Source organism: Morone saxatilis, unplaced genomic scaffold (assembly GCF_004916995.1).
Source record: "Morone saxatilis isolate NCDOM2014 unplaced genomic scaffold, NCSU_SB_2.0 Contig17, whole genome shotgun sequence".
Lineage (NCBI taxonomy): Eukaryota > Metazoa > Chordata > Actinopteri > Moronidae > Morone > Morone saxatilis.
In genome coordinates this window covers 14,365,114-14,385,777 of record NW_023339729.1, presented here as the reverse complement: position 1 = coordinate 14,385,777, position 20,664 = coordinate 14,365,114, and the positions used below count along the sequence as shown (strand labels likewise).

The 20,664-nt window shown below is 42.1% G+C and overlaps 2 protein-coding genes across 7 annotated transcripts in view; one reads left to right on the top strand and one right to left on the bottom strand.

The window, feature by feature from the left end:
• The window catches only part of kdm4c (lysine (K)-specific demethylase 4C), a 29,166-nt gene extending 25,562 nt beyond the window's left edge, over positions 1-3,604 (bottom strand). For all 6 annotated transcript variants that reach the window (XM_035659994.1, XM_035659997.1, XM_035659996.1 and 3 more), the window contains exons 1-4: positions 3,449-3,604; positions 1,531-1,697; positions 979-1,154; positions 137-251 (exon numbers count right to left, since the gene is read on the bottom strand). In XM_035659994.1, coding sequence (XP_035515887.1) covers positions 137-251; positions 979-1,154; positions 1,531-1,674 — 435 coding nt within the window. In that variant the 5' untranslated portion in view covers positions 1,675-1,697; positions 3,449-3,604. The remainder of the gene's footprint in view (positions 1-136; positions 252-978; positions 1,155-1,530; positions 1,698-3,448) is intronic.
• Positions 3,605-5,291: 1,687 nt separating this feature from the next.
• Positions 5,292-20,658, top strand: ecpas (Ecm29 proteasome adaptor and scaffold). Its single transcript, XM_035660091.1, has 49 exons — positions 5,292-5,313; positions 6,087-6,217; positions 6,801-6,917; positions 7,276-7,394; positions 7,593-7,742; positions 7,849-8,026; positions 8,221-8,360; positions 9,025-9,103; positions 9,190-9,309; positions 9,452-9,537; positions 9,653-9,728; positions 9,819-9,868; positions 9,968-10,034; positions 10,131-10,253; positions 10,377-10,480; positions 10,567-10,690; positions 10,803-10,883; positions 10,979-11,195; positions 11,530-11,621; positions 12,064-12,198; positions 12,302-12,473; positions 12,657-12,829; positions 12,983-13,084; positions 13,331-13,454; positions 13,600-13,745; positions 14,006-14,060; positions 14,167-14,281; positions 14,399-14,467; positions 14,600-14,717; positions 14,835-15,002; positions 15,094-15,173; positions 15,741-15,846; positions 16,193-16,240; positions 16,331-16,449; positions 16,599-16,749; positions 16,865-16,930; positions 17,104-17,193; positions 17,353-17,419; positions 17,509-17,600; positions 17,703-17,769; positions 17,849-18,046; positions 18,159-18,370; positions 18,465-18,508; positions 18,608-18,800; positions 18,940-19,087; positions 19,628-19,733; positions 19,847-19,935; positions 20,023-20,094; positions 20,454-20,658. The coding sequence occupies exons 1-49, from the start codon at positions 5,292-5,294 to the stop codon at positions 20,591-20,593; spliced, it is 5,541 nt and encodes a 1,846-aa protein (XP_035515984.1). The 3' UTR covers positions 20,594-20,658.
• The last annotated feature ends 6 nt before the right edge of the window (positions 20,659-20,664 follow it).

Here is a 20,664-nt window from a genome sequence, read left to right as displayed (position 1 = left end):
ACCATTACTTCTCCTAATGGCAAAACCAAATAAGAAAACTGATTTAATAACAGGTAACGAAAATGTACACAAATGCATGGAGAAGGGGAACACAAAGAGAGAGAAACAAAACACATGAGGAATAAAAGCCATCTACCTCATCATAAAGGCTGCCACTGACATCAGCACCATATATGGGTGAAACAAAGGTGAGGTTCTTCCAATATTTCCGCTCAAGATCTTCATAGTTCAGGTAGCGAGGTGTACAGTACCTGTGGAGGACACAGACATTACATTTGGTACTGTTAAATGGATCACCCTTGCACCTTTAAACCACACATTTAACTCCAGGTCAAATGTGTGTTTATATTGTTTTATATATATTTATATTTATATTTATATTTAGTTAATAGATGTTGCTTGTATAATATATGTTGTTTGTATAATTTCCCCCTGGGATTATTAAAGTATTTCTGATTCTGATTCTGATGAGAACTGTAGCTCAGGAAACACACACATCAGTGATTACCTTCCCCTTTACCAATGTCTCACTATGTCAATATATTTATAAAAAGGTAGGTTTTTATCTTATTAAGGGCAGCAGTGGAGGACAGTGGAGGATATAATACCGGCAACACTTGCAGTACAACTCTCTAGACATAATCGCCTATGTCAGAAACACACTATCCAGAATGATAAATGAACATCAAACATATACACATATACTGATGCTGTTGCTAAGTATCTCTCTATTTCTATCAGCTAGCTTAACAGGTAACCAATCATCTTCTAGAGGTTATTGTGTATTCTCAAAATATATTTGTTCAACGTTGGTAAATTGTGTAATATATATGCAATGTACACTGTGGACAGAAAAAGTTAAGACTCTTAATCTGGCAGCACCAGAATGTAGTCTATGTGTGACTGTAAGCGCTTCTCCTCCCCCGTAACTTAAACAATAAGGCACTGAAAGCATTTAAATAACTCTATAATACTCACATGTCACTGTTAGCTAATCGCCTGAATTCCTGCACATTAAGAGGCTTCTTTTGGATGTTGTACTGAGTGAAGAGCCCTGATTGGCCAGCCACCATCTGCTGGATGGGAGCATCAATCATCAGCTCATCTATGTCGTCATAGGTACGACGGGGCTTCCAGCCTTTAGGGGGTATCACCTGTGGGACAAACAGAGGAGGGAGTGACTGCTGTTGAACATAAAACAAGAACAGAGTTACCTTGTACAAAACAGATCACTCTAATCAACAGTAGTTAACCCACCAAAGGTAAGCTTGTATGTATTTTAACATGCCACACTATATGTCTGAATGTCTCTCCCTGTCTTTCTTCTTTCCTGACCGACTAAAACTGCCTTCAGTCCAAGATGACGTATAAACAGCCTCTGTCATCAAACTATACGCCTATGAGAGAGGACAACTGGACACACCAACCTAGTGGACACAATGAAGTCTATCACACTGATCCATCACATGGTTTTAGACAAGCAATGGTGAACTTGAAGCTTTGTGCAAGTTGATATTGAAAACTGCCTACCTTAGCCAGGCCTGCGCGGTGTGCACCCTGAGACTCCATATAAACCAGGTACTGGTTGAAGTCCTTGAACTCTTCCATGGTGGGCCTGAAGGTCATAATCTTGCAGGTGGGGTTTGCAGGGGTGAACACCTCTGCTCCCGCCATCCTGCCGCCTCACCAGATATAACCTGGGGGAAAAAACAACATCAAAACAATCATCAAAAGCCATCAACATCTGGCTTTTAAATTGTAATGGTGACAGATTCTGGGGCTGGTAAAAAAAAACAAACATTGATTACTTTGTGGGGGGGAGGTATGTGGAATGGAAGAAGAACTAGTGGCAAGAATGAATATATGTTGTAGATACTGTTATAGATGCAGTACCTGTACGGATGGAAACGTATTTGAAAAGTAATTCATTTTTATTTGTTTAAATAGTAATAAATGAATCTAGTGTGTCCGTTATTTTTGGTTGTTAGAGTGTATGTATGGCAGCAATAAAGCCAAGTTAATAACAAGATCAGTTAAAAACATTAGGCCTATACCCATTTCACACTTCAGCCCATCTCCAGCACTTTCTTACTACTTTTAATCAGGTATTTCCACTTTTTTGCACCTGTTGCAGAACCATGCTAATTCTAATAATTCCCTATGAGTGTAAGTGTTAATTAATTAGGCAAGTGTATTTATTTTCTCTTTGTCTAATACCTTGGTGCACGTTTTATACTGACCACAACAAAATCCGTCCCACTATAATGTAATTGACTGTGACTGGACTAGGAGGCAGACAACTTCACCACTAGATGGAGGTAGAGATTCAACAAATGTCGATTTGATCCTTTGATCCTTGCTGATGCCAACAACCCTTTTCAGATTTGTGTCCCATCCACCCATCCACCCATCCCACTCCCAACTCTGACTTCACTGTGCATTCAGACAAAGGATCATATTGCCCTGAAACAAGCTACTGTGGGTTTTGAACGTTACATATGTTCATACCGCTACATTACAATGGCGTGCGACCTGATTATGTAACAGGCAATTGCAGGCTGAAACAAGTTTTTGAAAACCGGCTACAATATTTAGACACAATGTGTTTACTGACTTACTCTTTGTTCAGATATTAAAACTATAATTTCAAAACGTGGATACCCTTAACCGGGCATTTTCGGCCTTTTATTACTCCAGACAAACCCATTAAAAATCCCGAGAGCAACTAAATCTCGGCTGAATAGCTTTTAATACTGCATGAGCGTCTGTAGCTTGGCAGATCTTTGTTGTCTGCCAAACCAGCTAACTAGCCAACTAGCCTACGTTTTGTTATGGTGCAAAGTAATGGCTGCACAGTCAGCGCAGCTCGCCAGCTCAGCAGACGAGCTCACGTTATATCCACATAATAAACCCACTGAGTTCTCTTCGACTTGAATGTGACATGTGTTCACTGGACCTGACTCGAAAGCACTTGTTCGGGGGGGACAATGTTAGCAGCTGGGACAAGGAAAGCACAGCTAACCGTGAAGCTAACCTAGCTAGCTAGCTCATTAGCCAACTTCTTCCTGCAGCAGTCAGCGGGCTTTAAATGTCCCTGCAGATGAGTTAGGCCCCTAGCAGCGTTAGCCACTTCGCTCTGTGACTTTGTGCGGTACAAATGACCATGTGTGATACCCGTACCGCACATACATCGTGTGTCGAGGTTCGTACAAGTTGAGCAGCGGGCAGACGACCAGCGACAAAGCACACAACGAGAGATGTCCGGGGCCAACTTATATTGGTTATGAACGCTCACGGTGAGCTGTTGATAGCTCGGCTCATCCTGCTCAGGAGTCGTGAAATACACACCGCTTTATCCAGACGGGTTCGCTACGAGCTACCATGCACGCCTTTCCGCCGGTATGGCGTTATCACATGTCGTTTATCACGAAAGTATTCAGTATTTTACCTCGATTTTGGAAAGACGGGTCGGTGTTGTTGTTTATCCCCTTCCTTGTTCGTCCAGCTGATTCACATGACAGCTGCTGCTTCGTGCTTTGAGAAAGGGGCCGCGTTCCACATCGCTTCTACTCCAGCTCAGCGGTGAGTCGGCGTGATAACAGGGCGCCAGTGTGCGCAGGGGCAGAGCGGGCTGCGGTACATCCGTACACTGTGAGATCTACGAACCAGGAGGAGCGTCGGTGAACTGGAACGCAGCCAGTGTTGGTGGAGAGTGCACCTGTATCTTCCAGCATGTTAACTGTGTTTAATGCACAGGTTGGCTACACTTCAGATGTGTTATGTGTTTTGTTTTGTCTTGTCTGTTTTCTTACTCGGGTCCTGAGAAAAAAAGTTGTTTTTTTACAGATGAAATGTCAAATAAACTATTGAAACTACATGTTTGAGTTGTTCCTTTAAAGCACCATGAATATAGGTTATAAGCTATAACACAAAAACTAGTAAGGTACATTTTATGAATTGTAAAAAAAAAAATACTTTATTAATAATAAGTTAATAGTAACTTCCTAATGCTTTACAGACAAGTTATGATATTCTGGGTTGCCAGTTTGAGAGCTGGCATTGGTGTTTATCCTACTCCAACATGACACTTGCTTCCTCTTCTTAGCTCTGGTTCATCAGACCACATTGATTTGTTTAGATAATGTAATGTTCGGTTTCAACAATTTTGCTAAAACTATTCAAAATAAATACGATTATTTCATATTAACATGGGTAAAATACCATATCTGCGAATCGAACTATGACAATTCAAAACCCCTTGGAGCCAGGTGGCTCAGAAGTCTTGTATTTGTGAGTCAGCATGAACCAGAAAATGAAGCTGCTAAATGGAATTCAGCCATCATTACCCAGGCTACACTTGATTAATGACTTATTAACATCTATAAGCAAATGTCATGCTGGAGGAGGATTTACCAGAGCTTTTTTTTAACTAACAACTATATAAAAACTTATATATAGATAAGATAAGATATAGTTCCACTGTATATTCATTATTATTTATGCATGATTAATATAATCAAGAACCACAAACAATATATAATAACAATATGAGTAAATATTATATTCATATGCAAATCTGACACACCAGGATCCAACTGAATACAGCAGCATAGTATTAAACCGATATATAGAAGGATAGCCTGGTGTATATTATGGTATAGCATGTTGTAGCCTCTATTACTCAGCAACCACATAATCTCTGTAACATCTGACACTTTTTTTGCACTATTTAATACACTACTTGCATTATTAGTACTGTAGTCCACATATAGATATTTTTTTCCGCTAAGTTACTACTGTATTTATTTATTTATTTTGTTCTGTGCAATGATTTTTTTTTTATACCATACCTCTACCTACTGCTGTAACCTGTGCCATCTTCCATATCAATTACATCTGAATAAAAGCTGTATATAACTACATATAATGTACATACAACTCTATTTTTGTTTTATTCTATTCTATTTTTTATTTGTGTGTTTATGTGTACTTTTATTATCTGTTGTGTTGTATCTGGAGCTGCTGTAGCGGGTGAATTTCCCCAGTGTGGGCTCAATAAAGTCTATCTTATCTTATGTTATTATTGCATAAGCATCAATGCCTTTAAGCAAGCTGAATTACAGTTGTCTTGCACACAATCTGCGGTTATATTTCTGTGTCCAATATAAATATGTAATTGACGGTATGGCCACTGAAGTGCAGCAGTGTGTCGAGCTGCTGAGGAGTGGCTCTGCTGGCTGCAGTGACACTCAGTGAACTGTGGGGGTCGCTGATGATGACTTTCTGCAAACATGGCTGCCCAGGATGAACTCAGTAAGTTTCTCTCTGCGTTATTTGTGATTATTATCTCCTAAAAAGACGTGTTACTACCTATCAAATGCACACTGAACAACAGGCCTGCTTCTTTCTAAGGAATAGGCTGTTTTTAAGCGACCGTAAAGCTTTGCTTGTGTTTAAAAAAGAAAAGAAAAGAAAACTGTGGCAGGAACGATAGCTAGCTGCAGTGCTAACGTCAGGAGGCCGTTTGCCCAGTCATGGTCAAAATGAAACTATCACGCAGGCTATTAATATGACTCCATTAATCAAAGTTTTGAGGCGCAGATTTAAAACCCGAGTGTTTGGGGCATTTAGGATTCATTGCGCATGGTGTCAGTAGTAGTAGTCGATGGTGTTATGGCGGACAAATGATGAAATGCGTTGTTAGTCTGTGAGTTGGTGTGAGCTAGCCGGTTGGTGAGCCATGCCGAGAGAAAGAAGGCAGGGCTGGGTGATGGTTGCACCAACACAGCATCTGACCGGACCAGCTTACTAAACTGGACCAATGTGGACCACCCTGTGTCTGTTTCTATCGTTTGTGTATGTTTACTCCCTCTGTATGAAACTGAAGGTCGCCCAAGCTAGATTTAGCAAGTAGTTTCCCAATGGGTTGAATGGAAAGCAGTTGATTGTTGCATGTGCATTGGCTTTAAACAGGCCCCGTGTTTAGTGTTTGTTTGTTGGGCTAGGACAGATACCACCCAGAAAATGAGACATTAAAGTTGATCAAGGTGTTAAATGTGTGTGTGTGTGTGTGTTTTTTTTCACAGATCAACTGGAACGTGTGTTCCTTCGCCTGGGCCATGCAGAGACAGATGAACAGCTACAGGACATTATCTCCAAGTTCCTACCCCCTGTGCTTCTCAAACTCTCCAGCGTTCAGGAGGGTGTGCGAAAGAAAGTGAGAAGGGTGTTTCCTATTTCTATCCCTAAAGAGATTATGACTGTCGAGGCTGCGCTCTGTAGCAGTGGTTCTCAACCTTTTGAGTGTAGAGGATCCCCAAATCGATTCAGGCCACGGATCCGTATTTGAATAGATGTGGTCTCAGGGATACGATTTAGTTATTCCATAACTGTGTTGACAGATTAACAGTGAAGAGTGTGAAACTAATGAACAGAATAGTCTCTTATACATTATTTCATTTGGCTAAAGGTTAGCCAAATGAAATAATTGTGAAATTATTCCCCCTTTCTCTCGGCACCTTTCCCAAGGACCCCTGGTTGAGAAACGCTGCTCTATAGCATAAAAATGTGTGTCAATAAATTGCAGTCCAATGCCATCATAACCCCTCCCTCAAATATTAGCTTCTTCTTACCAACACCTCAGATAAACCCATACAACTTCCATTATGTAGATACGGATTCACAACGCAAATATGTTTATAAGGAGCTTGGATCTTTCTTCTTTGGCTTGTGAGGGTTGATTTATGCATTTGTTTCATGTAAGCGAACCTCCAAATTACTTTCTGTGCCTCCTCTTCTAGGTCATGGAGTTGTTGGTCCACCTGAACAAGAGGATAAAAAGCAGACCTAAGATTCAGCTACCAGTGGAAACTTTGCTGGTGCAGTACCAAGACCCTGCAGCTGCTTCCTTTGTTACAGTAAGAATCACATTTCATAATGTTGGTCTTATGAAGCTAGAAGTTTAACATACGTTGATAATACAATCAAGGAGTAGAGCAATTTCAAAATGTGTAAGAGAGTATAGTGCAAAAAGCAGTTTAAGTAAGTTTACTAATAATTAGTTATAGTAACAGATATCTACTTCTCTACATCTGTTTTAATACCTTATAACAAAAATAGAAGGTTTCATTGTCACTGATGTGGATTGTATTTGGAATCTATTTTAATATTGAAGTAGCAATCTGCGACCAATTCTGATTTTCATTTAGTTTAGACCAAGTAGTGGTCTGTGCCTCGAGACAGGCGTGGTGATTGTTTCATTTATGTACTTTGTAGAATTTCACCATCATCTACATCAAAATGGGCTACCCACGTCTGGAGGTGGGAAAACAGTGTGAGCTGGCCCCCACCCTTCTCACTGCCATGGAAGGCAAGCCCCAGCCACAGCAGGACAGGTGAGGGGACATATACACTGACACACACACACACACACACACAAATAAATATGTTTTATGTATATTCAAAACTTCTGTTTGACTGACACACCGATACAATGAAACACAGATACTGCCTCAGCCCTCCTTATGTGGGACTGACCCTATCTATTACTTGTTGGACTATGATTGAACTTCTCTCTCTCTTTCCTCTCTTAGCCTGATGCACCTGCTGATCCCTACTCTTTACCATATGAAGTATCCTGCAGACACCTCCAAGAATGCTTGTCCATTTAACCTAACTGAGAGGCCAAAGACAGTGCAGCTCCTGCTGGAGTTCATGTTAGATGTTTTACTGATGCCTTACGGGTGAGTTCCTCCTGTGTGGTTTGGGTTATTGTATGACCAAGGGCAAAGATTGGCCCAACTCCAGTGAACTCGGTGTGCTAGTTGCTAACTTGTCCTGTCCCTGTAGGTTTGTGCTGAACGAATCCCCGACTCGCCCTGCTCCTTCCTCCTCCCAGGGAAGTTCTGCAGAGGGGACAGTGGCTGCAGGTGGCCAGGGTCTCCCCCAGCCTCCCCCAGGGATGAGTGTCTATGCTGCCAAGAGGGTGATTGGAGAGGCCCAGTGGAGTGCTGAGCAGCTAGAGCAGGTACAATAACTGAAGCTGGAGGAAGAGCACTGGCTTGTTTGCAAGTTGTAGGTCTGTGTATACATTCAGCTCAATCCAGAAACTGCGTGTTAGCCGTCAGTTTTTAGCTATTCAATACATTTTTATGCTTATGTGTGTGTGTTTGTCTTGAGTATCAGCTAATGATTGCTTCATTGTGTGTTTGGTTTCTAAAGTGTAAGCTGGGCATAGTGAAGTTCATCGAGGCAAAGCAAGTCCCAGAGGTGGAGACCGTGGTGCACCTGGTGGTGGCGTCGAGTGACACCCGACACAGTGTGGCCACCGCAGCTGATCTGGAGCTGAAGAGCAAACAGAGGTAGGTGAAGGAGCTTCAGTCATCTCTGGTTCATGTGAGTTGTACAAGTCGTCCACTCAGTGATCTGCCCTCTAACTCACTAAATTACACAGTGATAGGAATGTAACCATACACTCAACTCATGATTCGATACAATTCACAATACTGGGTTCACATACAATCTTTTTCAAACAAAATGAGATTATAATTATGACTGAAAAAGATTTTCTCAGACAAAAATCTACAAAATATATTTAAATTTTTTTAATTTAAATTAAATTTTTTAAAGTTATAGAATTCTTTTTTATTTCTGAGGTAGGGTATAAACTGTGCAAAGCAATGTATATTTCCTTTTTGTGAAGTGAAACTGAGGTGTTTGTGCTTTGATACCACGACTGAAAACATGACTCATTTTTCATATTACCGATTTGAATCTTCACATATTTGATTTAACTGTCTGGCGATATGTATTTACATTCCTACACAGTGAGTTAATACGTTATTCGCTACAGTTGTCAATGCCTGTTAAATTCATCTCTAAATGATTCATTCTTTCCCAGTAACATTTTCTTCAGGCTATGAACATTTAAAAGATAGACCGGCTTGCATCTGTATCTGTTATAAAGCAAAGCTGACAAACTTTCATTCACATCATTGGTCATGTACTTGTTTTTTTATCTTTCAGCATCATCGACTGGAACAATCCTCTAATTATCAACAAGATGTACAAGGTGTATCTGGGGGATGTTCCTCTTAAAACAAAGGTTTGTACACAACATTTCATTTTCAAACTCAACCTGTCCACACAAAAAATATATAGTATATAATACTGTTTTTGCATGTGCTTTAGGGTGGCAATATGAAGCAAGAGCTGAAACACGAGCCAGTGAGCACAAGAGTCAAACTGAAGATCCTGCCACATCTTCTGCGGTCACGTCTAGCTGCAGAGTGCTTTCCAGCCAATATCCAGGTAGGCTCTTTGTCCAAGGCTCAGTGTTGCAGACACATGTTACAGTTACAGTTGTACATGTTACAAGATGGTGGAAGGCTAAATGATTTTTAAGGAAATGCTCCAGTGTGTGGTACAATCATTCCTTCCCTTTTCTCCGCAGGTTGTCTATGATGGTCTGTTTGGAGCAAACACCAACAACAAACTGCTGTCTCTCACCTTGCAGTTTGTCCATCACATCTGCATGGTGTAAGAAAAGTGCCCTTCCTTCTTTGTCTCCATAAAACCATGTTTAATTTCTTTTGCGTGATTATTTGCATTTTGCGTTCGAAAAGTTATATTTGGGCTTTTGTATGTTTTCCAGATGTCCTGACACTAATAAACCTTTGGGACTAATGCTGCTTAATGGTCTTACCAAGCTCATCAATGAATACAAGGAGGTAAAACTACAAATGCAGCCCACCTTTAAACTGAAATTATATACAGTTTAATGTGATTTATGCCTACTAAACAATCATTTGTCCCTGCAGGATCCGAAGTTGCTATGTGTTGCCTACTCTGCTGTTGGAAAGCTGTCAAGGTATAATGAAACAATTTCTTTTTTCCCATAAACATTGCCAGCTTTGTGTGGGATTGTATAAATGAAACCCTATTTTACTTTTTATATTCTTTCCTCAAGCCGCATGCCACAGCTGTTCACAAAGGATATTGCACTCGTACAGCAGTTTTTTGAGTCCATGTGTAAGGTAGGTGAAAGAGCTCTCAAAGATCTGACATTGTTGGGAGAGCACAGTGGTCTATCTGATATTGATATTTCCAAAATTCTGTGTCAACATCTTTAGGAGGAACCTGATGTCCGCCTTGCCATCCAGGAAGCTTTGTCTATGATGGTTGGAGCTTATGCCAACCTACAGGGGGCACTGCTGAACCTGATGGAAGCCCTGGTGGCTGCATACATTGGAAAGGTGAGTGTACATGTGCAAAATAGGTATTTGGTTTGTAAAGAAAAAAAAAACAACTAAATGTAGAATCATTTAGTAAGGTGAAATGAGGCAAATCAAGCACTTACGGTTTTCTTTTTTGTGCAGCCGGAGGTGCAAGTTCGCCAGGTGGCCATGAAGTTTGCCAGCACAGTGTTTGCTCCGGATCACGTGCCATCAAGATACTTGCTGCTATTGGCAGCTGGAGACCCGTAAGTCCCAAAACACAGAAAACTGCACACAAAGACAGAAAAATTAGGGTGCAGAAGATAAAATAAACTGGCTTCCTGTTTATTAGGAGGGAGGAGGTGTCTGCGGAGGCCCAGAGGGTGCTGAGAGCTTTTCCTACCAAGATCTCTGAGAAGGAGGGACCAAAGCCAATGCCATCCTTTCCTGACATGGTGGCCTATGTCCAGGAGAAGGTGAGGCTCTGTGCATATTTGTCGTCACCTTGGAGGCAATACATCCAGATTACAAGGTGTCCATTGTTGCTAAAAGAAATAATGAATATCTTTTTTCTTGTCATTATTTCAGGCGGCTCAGAGGATCAAGACTCCAGCTAAGTACATCGTTGGAACTTCTACTATTCCTTTCAACCCATCTGCATTTGGGGAGGTAAATATGAATTGGTGATCAGCCTGGGACATCTTTCGGGGATGTAAGTTGAGTTGTTTTTTGCTGCACACACCAATTTTGTCCCGTTTTCATAGATTGTGCTCTACCTGAGGATGTGTTTAGCCTACAGCGCCGGGGCCACGCCCATGTCCATACGTCTGCCAGACATGCAGGATGATGCACCAGCCATTGGCCGCTATGTCCACACACTGCTGTCATCTGAGCATCAACCTCCAGTGTCAAAGGGTTCCGAGGCAAACCCTGTTCATGTCTACATGGACCTGCTGCAGCAGCTGCTGTCGGCTGTAGGGGGTGAGAGAAGTTAACCGGCTCTATGTTTAGGGCTATTATATCCTACGTGATCAAGACAGGTCTCCATTGTTGTTACGGACTTGTTTAAATATTTGAGATGATTTTTAAGTATTACATGTAGCCTTTATTAATCACAGTCAAAATTTGGTTTAGGGTTAAGTTCAATGCAATGATACAGAGTCTCGGTTTTATTGGTTATTGAACCTATTATAAGTAATGGATTTAGTTATATTGTTTATATTTTTATCTCAATGTTGTGATATTGTAAAACACACAGGAACAGTCATGATGATCATGGTTGAAAACATGCTGTTTATTATGAATCTCTCAACAGGAATCCCAGTTATGTACTGTCTGCTGGAGATGGTGTCTGTCTGCCCAGAGAAACTGGCTCCCAGATTTGTTGATAAAATTGACTGGATCAAAGTGAGTATTTGAGTTATATGCATATTTATATGTTGGGGTCTGTGGCTCAGGAGGTAATCAGAAGGTTGGCAGATCGATCCCTGGCTCCTCCCGCTGCATGTCGAAGTGTTCTTGAGCATATACTGAACTCCAAACCCCAAATTGCCCCTGATGCTGTGTGTCAATGTATGAATGTGTGTTTAAATGAGTGAACGTGGCAGTGTAGCTTAAAGTGCTTTGAGTGGTTGAAAGACTAAAAAGGCTCTATGCAAGTACAGTCCATATTTAGATGTAGGATGGAGGCATCTGACATTTATTGTTCATTAGCGAGACAACTATCAGCACCACTAAACAATTAGTCCCATCATTTAGCTGTCCTGTGATACTGTGAACCATGAGCCTAATTCACATTCACTCTTGTCAATGCAATCAGCCGTAATAGATTTGATTCTCTCTTACACAGAGTCTGATGAACACAAATAAGGAGGACATGAGGGAGCTTGCAGCCCAGTTGTATGCGTTGGTGATTTCCACCATGACTGGCAACGAGCTGCAGATGGCTGTGCACAACCTGGTCAAAATCACCAAAGACAATCATGTATGTCACTTTGTCTCTATTTATGGAGCACTTCATAGATTTTATTATATTTTAAAATGTGCATTTTTACCTTATCGTAAATGTTTGTTTTGTTGAACCACAGAGTCCTGAGACTCAGCATGGCGCCATCTTGGCTCTTGGCTATATGGTGGGAAGGTACATGAGTAGGAAGAAGGCTGTCACCTCCAGGGACTCTACGCATGACATGGGGCAGCCAATGAACATCACCTCCGAAGGTGATGATGAACTTGTTGCCATGGCCACCAAGACGATTGGTATGTAATTATTTTGCAACAATTCCTTGCAGTTTAGGCTTCATTTATTTATACAAGAAATTGTTAAATTTCCTTTTAATGTTTGTCTTGTTTTTATTTTATCTGCCATTAAACTTTTTGTCACCACTATATTATCCACACTGCAGTATACTGGTTCATACACTTGTTTGTGTATCCATCCAGGTTCCTTCCTGGACAGCAGTAGTGCACTGCTGGCTGTAGCAGCGTGCACCGCTCTGGGAGAAATTGGGCGGAACGGCACCCTGCTAATCCCCGCAGAGGGAGAGGGCTTCACCAAACTGTCAACCGTGGAAAACCTGCTGGCTCGTATCCCCTCTGGCAAGGAAAGCACAAAGGTAACCTGGGACTTGCTGACAAGTTAATTTAATGGTGCACACTGTGTCCGTACTATATTCATACTGTATGATACATCCGATCTTCAGTTAAAAGATTTGTGACTCATGTCATCTTTATCTCAATGGTCTTGTTTGTCCATGTACGGGGTCCAGATGAAGGAGCGATCAATCCAGACCTTGGGTTACCTTCCTGTGGGTGATGGAGACTTCCCTCATCAGAAGAAGCTGCTGCAGGGCCTAATGGACTCTGTAGAGGTATGAAACTGACTAACAGTAGCAATGGAGGGTTTCACAAAGACAACAAAAACAGTTAGAACTTACAGGTTATTTGGTGGTGTTAATAGTTGTAGGCTATGTTTTCTAAAACCTTCAAGTGGGAATTTTTGCAGACACAAATTCAGCTGTCTGATCTTCATTCCATGACATGGTACCCCCATGAATCTGTCGGTAGGGCTCATTAGTGGAAACATATCTCATATCTTTCCCATTTTCTCCCTCAAGGCCAAGCAGGTGGAGCTGCAGTTTACAGTTGGAGAGGCTATAACCAGTGCTGCAATAGGCACCAGCTCTGGAGCTGCCAGAGATCCATGGACCTGCACTGAGGACCAGTACAGCCCGCCACACAGTAAGTACTTTGTCTTGATCCCCGTCACTTGCATCATGACAGTGTTTTGTACAATGAGATGCATGCTGATCAATGCTAGGTAAAAAAATAAAAATAATAATGTTTTGCCCCTTAACAACATTTCCACTCTCTTTTTTCCCGTTAGATATGAAAAACAATGACGTAGTTCTGTGGGTCCTTAACTCCATCCTGTCCAAGTATATACCCAGCCAGAACCCCCATGTCCGACAGGCAGCCTGCATATGGCTGCTCTCCCTGGTCAAGAAACTTAGTCAACACAAGGAAATCACGGTAGGTGTATTTTACAATGATATACTTCTGAATGTAAACATAAGTGAGTGCCACAGTTCATAGGAGGAACTCTAATATGGGAGTAAAGAAGATTTAGTTTTTTTGCTATGTCACAAAATATGCTTTCTTTTTCTCCTCATGAGAAAGAGAATCAGTTTTATTTAGTTTAAGACAAACTCCTTTTTATTGTGTGCGTATGTCAAATCACTCTTTTTTTGTAATTCACATATATATATATTTCTTTGCCTTTACTCCCGCAGTCCCATTTGAAGGAGATTCAGGTGGCGTTCATCTCTGTTCTCTCAGACCCTGATGGTAAGAAGAGATCTGCTCATTACTTAAACCAGCCAGTTTAAAATGTGCAACAAAATAAAAAATTCCAGTTCTTCATCCATCCCTCTTTTTCTCTTCTTCCATCTAGAGTTGAGTCAGGATGTAGCGTCTAAAGGCCTGGGACTTGTGTATGAGATGGGAGGAGAGGGTGACCAACAGAAACTGGTGTCCACCCTGGTGGAAACACTCATGACTGGCAAAAGGTGAGTGGGTGGTTGAGTAAAAGAGGAAGGAAACGAGAGAATTACAGGAGGCTGTGGTGCCCTTTCTGTAGGAGCTGAGAAATAACTTTATCAATTCTTATTTAACATTGCAAACAGAGTAAAACATGCTGTTTCAGAAGATACAGAGGTGTTCCAGGGAGAAGGTCTGGGTAAAACACCTGATGGGTAAGTCATATATCAGCCCTACTTGACCTTTTTTCTTTGTCCAAATGTATTTAAAATGCTCAAAATGTCTATCTGTTCTCTGTGTTCACAAATTGACCTACTTCTCCCTCTTGCATCGATGGCTCCCGGCAGTCACGGCCTGACCACATACAAGGAGCTCTGCTCATTGGCTAGCGACCTGAACCAACCAGATCTGGTCTACAAGTTCATGAACTTGGCCAATCATCATGCTATGTGGAACTCCCGCAAGGTATCGTGCTCATGCACCATACTCTCGACCCTCTTTCTCGTCCATCACACGTGCCACTTTTCCCGCTATCTGGGGTTGTCTCACCCTCCCGTCCACCTGTTCTCTCCTCCTCTTCAGGGAGCAGCTTTTGGTTTCCACATGATCGCAGCCAAGGCCGGTGAGCAGCTGGCTCCATTCCTGCCCCAGCTCGTGCCCCGTCTGTACCGCTACCAGTTTGACCCCAACCTTAGCATTCGCCAGGCCATGACCAGCATCTGGGATGCCTTGGTCACTGATAAGACCCTGGTAGGAGTTGAAGCTTGTGCATGTGCAAAAATACATACTCATGAATGTGCAAACAAATGGATGTGAGCATGTTTGTTCTCATGTGTTTCAGGTGGATAAGTATCTTAAGGAGATCCTGCAGGATGTCATTTCCAACTTGACCAGTAACACCTGGAGAGTGCGTGAGTCCAGGTACAATAAAAACATTATTAAGAATGTTTAGAGCATCATTATCTACTCTTCTACTTTAAGTTACTTCTTTAGGTTGAGTTGATTGTGCGAGAATGCTAAATGCTCCAAAAAAAAAATTTCATTTGCAACTTATTTTTTATTACATGTGAAGGTAAAAATAGTTAGGACTGCAGTCCAGTTGTCCTTGGTTGGAGGTTTTGCTGCAGCTATTTCTGTTAAATGACAAAAAAAAAAGAGAGAAAAAAAGTATTTTAACGAGATAATCATCTTGTGCCATACATTTATCTGAGATTATTTCCAGGTATAATGCGACAAAACAGCGATGCATTTCTATTCCAAATCTCTTTTCTTTTTCATATGTACCTTTCTCCTCTAGCCTCAGGAACACTGTAATGGCCCTGACCATTGTAATTATAGTAACTACTGTAATTACAGTAACCATTGTGATCATTGTAATTATAGTAATCTAGCAATTCATTTTATTCTTCAGTTACACTCTACAAGCCTACGCTGTAATGCAGAAATCCGAAAAAAAATGTGTTCTTGATGAATTGATTTTCCTTCCAGCTGCCTGGCTCTGAATGACCTGATTCGTGGCCGCCAAGCTGATGACCTCATTGATCACCTGGCAGAAATATGGGAGACACTCTTCAGAGTCCTTGATGACATCAAGGTGAGCAGGAAATGATCACAATCAGAGTTGCTTTAATTCACCAGATGGAATAGTTCTGTTGCATTGCAAACTAGATGACTAATTATATAAAGATATTATGTAAAGCAGACATGTCATACACACTAGGGATGGGCATTTCAAGTCATTTCACCCAAGTAAAATTGCAGGTGGGTTCACTGTTAACTGGTTTTTCAATGCGCAGTATTCAATTCCTTGAACATATACTCATGTCCAAACAAGTAATTTAGTTCTGATGCAGGCCCATCCCTAACACACACAGCAGAATACCTAAGCACATTTCAGTTTTGAATTGTTTCTTTATTAATTTTGTCATTTTGGATTTCAGGAATCTGTGAGGAAAGCTGCAGACCTGACACTGAAGACGCTCAGTAAGGTAAAGTTTGTCAGAATATCAACCTGTGTGTGTGTATAACTTGTTTTTGTGTACACGTGCACATCCAAGTGTCTGTCTCTCTCTATCCAGGTGTGTACTCGAATGTGCGAGTCTACAGGCTCTGCAGCCCAGAGAACTGTGGCGGTGATGTTACCAACCCTGCTGGAAAAAGGCATCGTTAGCAATGTATCAGAGGTCCGCGCACTAAGGTAACCTCTCCCTCTATAAATAAATGTGGTCTTGGTTTTGGCTTTTTGTTTGTTTATCTTTCAGTCACCACATTACCAGGTTGTTATTTTGTGCCACAGCATCGTCTGCCTTCTCTTTCAACCCATCCATTTTATTTATTCCCTACCAGTATCCAGACCCTGGTGAAGATCAGTAAGACAGCCGGGGCCAGATTAAAGCCTCATGCTTCCCGGTTGATCCCAGCCCTGCTGGAGGCCCTCAGCACCCTGGAGCCTCAGGTCCTCAACTACCTCAGTCTCAGAGCCACAGAGCAGGAAAAGGTAATCCCATCCTTCAGCTGCATCTTCACTTAACTAGTCTGGTAACCAAAGCCTGTAAGTTTTATTATGTTAGACTCCACATGAGTCATGAGTTCTGTTCTTTCTGCTTCTACAGAGTGCCATGGATGCCGCCAGGCTGAGTGCTGCCAAGTCCTCTCCAATGATGGAGACCATTAACATGGTAAGAAAAAGGTTGGATTTGCTGTTGAATCTCATTCCATCATTTCCTTGAGGTTATTCAGCCCAGTTTGTAGGTGTCACAGGAAAGAATGTCAGGTTTCTATTTGACAAAACATGATAACAGGCCAATAAAATCTGTTGAGTAAGGACTGTCTTGTGTCTCCCTGTGCTCAGTGTCTGCAGCACCTCGATGTTTCTGTGCTGGGCGAGCTGGTTCCCAGACTCTGTGAGCTGCTCAAGAGTGGAGTTGGCTTGGGCACCAAGGTAGACACACTTCTGTATTTCTTAGAGAGTTGGTAAATGGTTGATGCTTTGATTGTCTTTTAAATACACCTGTTCTCATGTGTTGGCCCTTGTTCCCCTCGTGTTTGTAGAGATGTAGTGTATCAAGTCAGCCTATGTTTGTCTATTTTCTCTGCGTAGGGTGGCTGTGCTAGTGTAATTGTTTCACTCACAGTGCAGTGCCCCCAGGACCTCACCCCATACTCAGGTAAAGCACAAGTTTGCTCATCCGTCCCTTCAATGTATTTACTGTTTGAAGAAAATGAACTAATGACAAAGATACTTTGGTGTTTCCAGGTAAACTGATGAGTGCCCTGTTGAGCGGTATCCATGACAGAAGCACCGTAGTACAGAAACAATTTGCCTTTGCTTTGGGACACCTAGTCAGGGTAAGCACTACATCTGTTAAGCAGTTGATTACTTGAATCACAGCATAGGGGTTCCTCAGTGACTCAGTAAGCAGGAGTTGTTGTACTTGTTTTTCCCATCAGACAGCAAAAGACAGCAGTGTAGAGAAACTACTACTGAAGCTCAACAGCTGGTACCTGGAGAAAGAAGGTAAGACAGCAGAAAATACATTTTCCCCTAAAAATACCAAAGAAAAAAACAAGCCTCACACAAACTCTCTTACTCGCAGAACTTGTGTACAAGTCGTCATGTGCGCTGACTGTGCACGCCATCAGCCACTACAGTCCTGATGTGCTGAAGAGCCATGCAGGAGTGGCTCTGCCGCTGGCCTTCCTGGGCATGCATCAGGCGGCAGGTCCGGATGAGGAGAAAGGGGAGGGCCACGATGCCACGCTGTGGGCCGAGGTGTGGCAGGAGAACGTCCCAGGTGAGAAATACTCATACAGCGTGTGCTTACCGTATTGCATTCTGGAATATAAAACATGGTCTGGTAATAACATCTCTGTGTATTTGGTCACTGCTCATTGCTGTGATTCTAGGAAGCTTTGGAGGCATCAGACTCTACATGACAGAGCTGATCGCTATCACGCAGAAGGCACTGCAGTCCCAGTCCTGGAAGATGAAGGCTCAGGGTGCAGCTGCCATGGCAACCGTTGCCAAGGAACAGACGGGCTCATTGGTGGCACCACACCTTGGCATGGTGCTAACGGCTTTAATGCAGGGACTGTCTGGACGCACATGGGCTGGCAAGGTAACGACTGATTATACGACAGCAGAGTAAAAAACATAAGAAAGAAATCGTTTTGGTTTTATATTTATACTTTTTTTTTCTTTTTTGGTTTCAGGAGGAGCTATTGAAAGCCATTGGATCAGTAGTCTCCAAATGCAGGTGAGACTCCTTGCAGAACTTTTTTTCCCCCCCTTTAACGGCAGTTTTATTTTACAAGTTTTTATATTTTATTGCTTCCATTCTTTCTTTGGCTTTTAGCACCGAGCTGCAGAAGCCTTGCGCAGGCCAACCCACCATCTCTGAGGTGCTGGAGGTTGTGTTGAAGGAATGTCGTAAGGAGAGTCTGGTGTACAAAATGGCTGCTCTGCGCTGTGCTGGAGACGTGCTTCAAAGCAGCAAGGAGGACCGTTTCAGGGACATGGCTGAGATCCTTTTACCTCTGATCAAGAAGGTTCAACTACATCTACTCCTTTTATATCACCTAATTGTTATTAACCTCTGTGTATATATATATATATGTTTAGTTTTAGTAGTTAAAGTTAAGTTATAGTTTTTAACTGTGCTACATCTATCTTCCTGATTCCCATCAGAGCTGCCCAGAGAGTGGTGCTGCGTCACCTAGGTCACGGGAGGAGGATGATGATAGAGATGTGAAGGAGAAAGAGCTGCAGACAGAAGCGCTGCTCTGTGCTTTTGAGACTCTTGGAAAGGCTTGGCCCAGAAACCCACAGACTCAGGGTAGGTTACAGCTTGTCCTCAGAACAGACACAACTGGACCACTGCTCAGAGAGAACAAGTTCAGAGAACTGGTTCAGGGACATTAATAAACCCTAAACCACATTTAACATTTCTAAGCTGTACACTTTGACATATTGTACATTGTGTATAGTGAAAAATATTAATGCTGGACACCAACATTTCCACAATGTAATGCAGCATAGAAATCTTTTCAGAATTGTAGGCCCCGCCCCTTAAAATCAGATTTTCACTGACCACAGAGAAACTTTCCACTTGAATGGAAGATGAATGTGAAAACATCCTTCTAGTGTCAAAATCTGCACGTACATCATTCTGCACAGTGAAGCTCAAACATCCAACTGTGGGGCCGAGAAGAAAAAACACACTTTTGAGTGGAGAGGGACTTTAATAAGCAACTACAATATCAGGAGCTTAGGCTTAGTGGCAGAACTGCTGTAGTGTTCCTCTCAGTAATGTAGGCTAAACTGAGTTGTGGCCCTTTTTATGAAGTAATGTTCTGAATGTTGTGTTCGTCTGTAGCTTGTTTCCAGGTGGAGGTGTGCAATCTGATGTGTGAGAAGCTCAAGCTCAGCACCTGGAAAGTCCAGCTCGGTGTTCTTCAGTCCATGAAGGCATACTTCAAAGGGTAAGGTCCAAACAAACAATAGCTATACTAAAAAGGGTTTCTCAAATTAACCCTGAATTAATCAAGCTGATCAAAGTTTTTGGACTGAATACATGAGGTGTTTTTCTCTGTAGGTTATTGCTGCTAGAGAAAGGCAATAAAGACTTGAACGCATTGTCGCAGATCCTCACAGAGACCTGCGCTGCTCTCACTTACCCTTTAGGTAAGCACCTCACATTTTCAGTGGACTCTTTAATCGCCTTAACAGGCCTCCATTTCATCATCATATTTGTGTTGCTTTTCTTTCCAGAAAACAAAAGTTACTCCTCCGTGAGGACAGAGGCCTTGTCAGTTGTGGATCTGATCGTAAAGAGAACTGGAGGCAAGTATTGCTACTAAGATTGTTAAAGTGTATTGTTCTTGATTTGTAACTGACATTGCCATCAGCCTGAGCTGTACTTTCCCACACATCTCCTTTTTTATTATTCCTTGCATGTGCTGCATTTTTAATATCATCCACTCAAAGAATGAATTCCAATGCAAAGCCACTGTCTTTAATGTTTTAGTTTATGGCTGATATTAGAGACTTGTTAAGGATTACTGTCCTGTATTACGCTAATTGTTTTCAGCTTCACATTTCTCACAGACTCCCACGAATACACATATATATGTACTGTATGTATCATAGATAATGAATCCAGGTGTCACTGAAATATTCTTGTGCATGTGTGATTTGAACAGAGAGTGAACAGTGGGACTGTGTGTCTGTGAAGAGCCGGGAGCAGCTTCAGCGCTCCCTGTCAACGCTGCAGTCCGACAGCAGACCTGACCTGAAGGATAAGGCTCAGGAGCTGCGCAGACACATACAGAGCCAACCCTGAGCACACACACACGCACACACGCACACACACGCGCGCACACACACGCGCGCGCACACACCACACACACACAC

Coding starts and splice junctions, on each gene's coding strand:
- ecpas (XM_035660091.1), top strand. CDS start 5,292: ATGGCTGCCCAGGATGAACTCA. Junction 14,061..14,166: donor TGTTCTCTCAGACCCTGATG/GTAAGAAGAGAT, acceptor TCTTCCATCTAG/AGTTGAGTCAGGATGTAGCG. Junction 17,420..17,508: donor GGACCTCACCCCATACTCAG/GTAAAGCACAAG, acceptor TGGTGTTTCCAG/GTAAACTGATGAGTGCCCTG.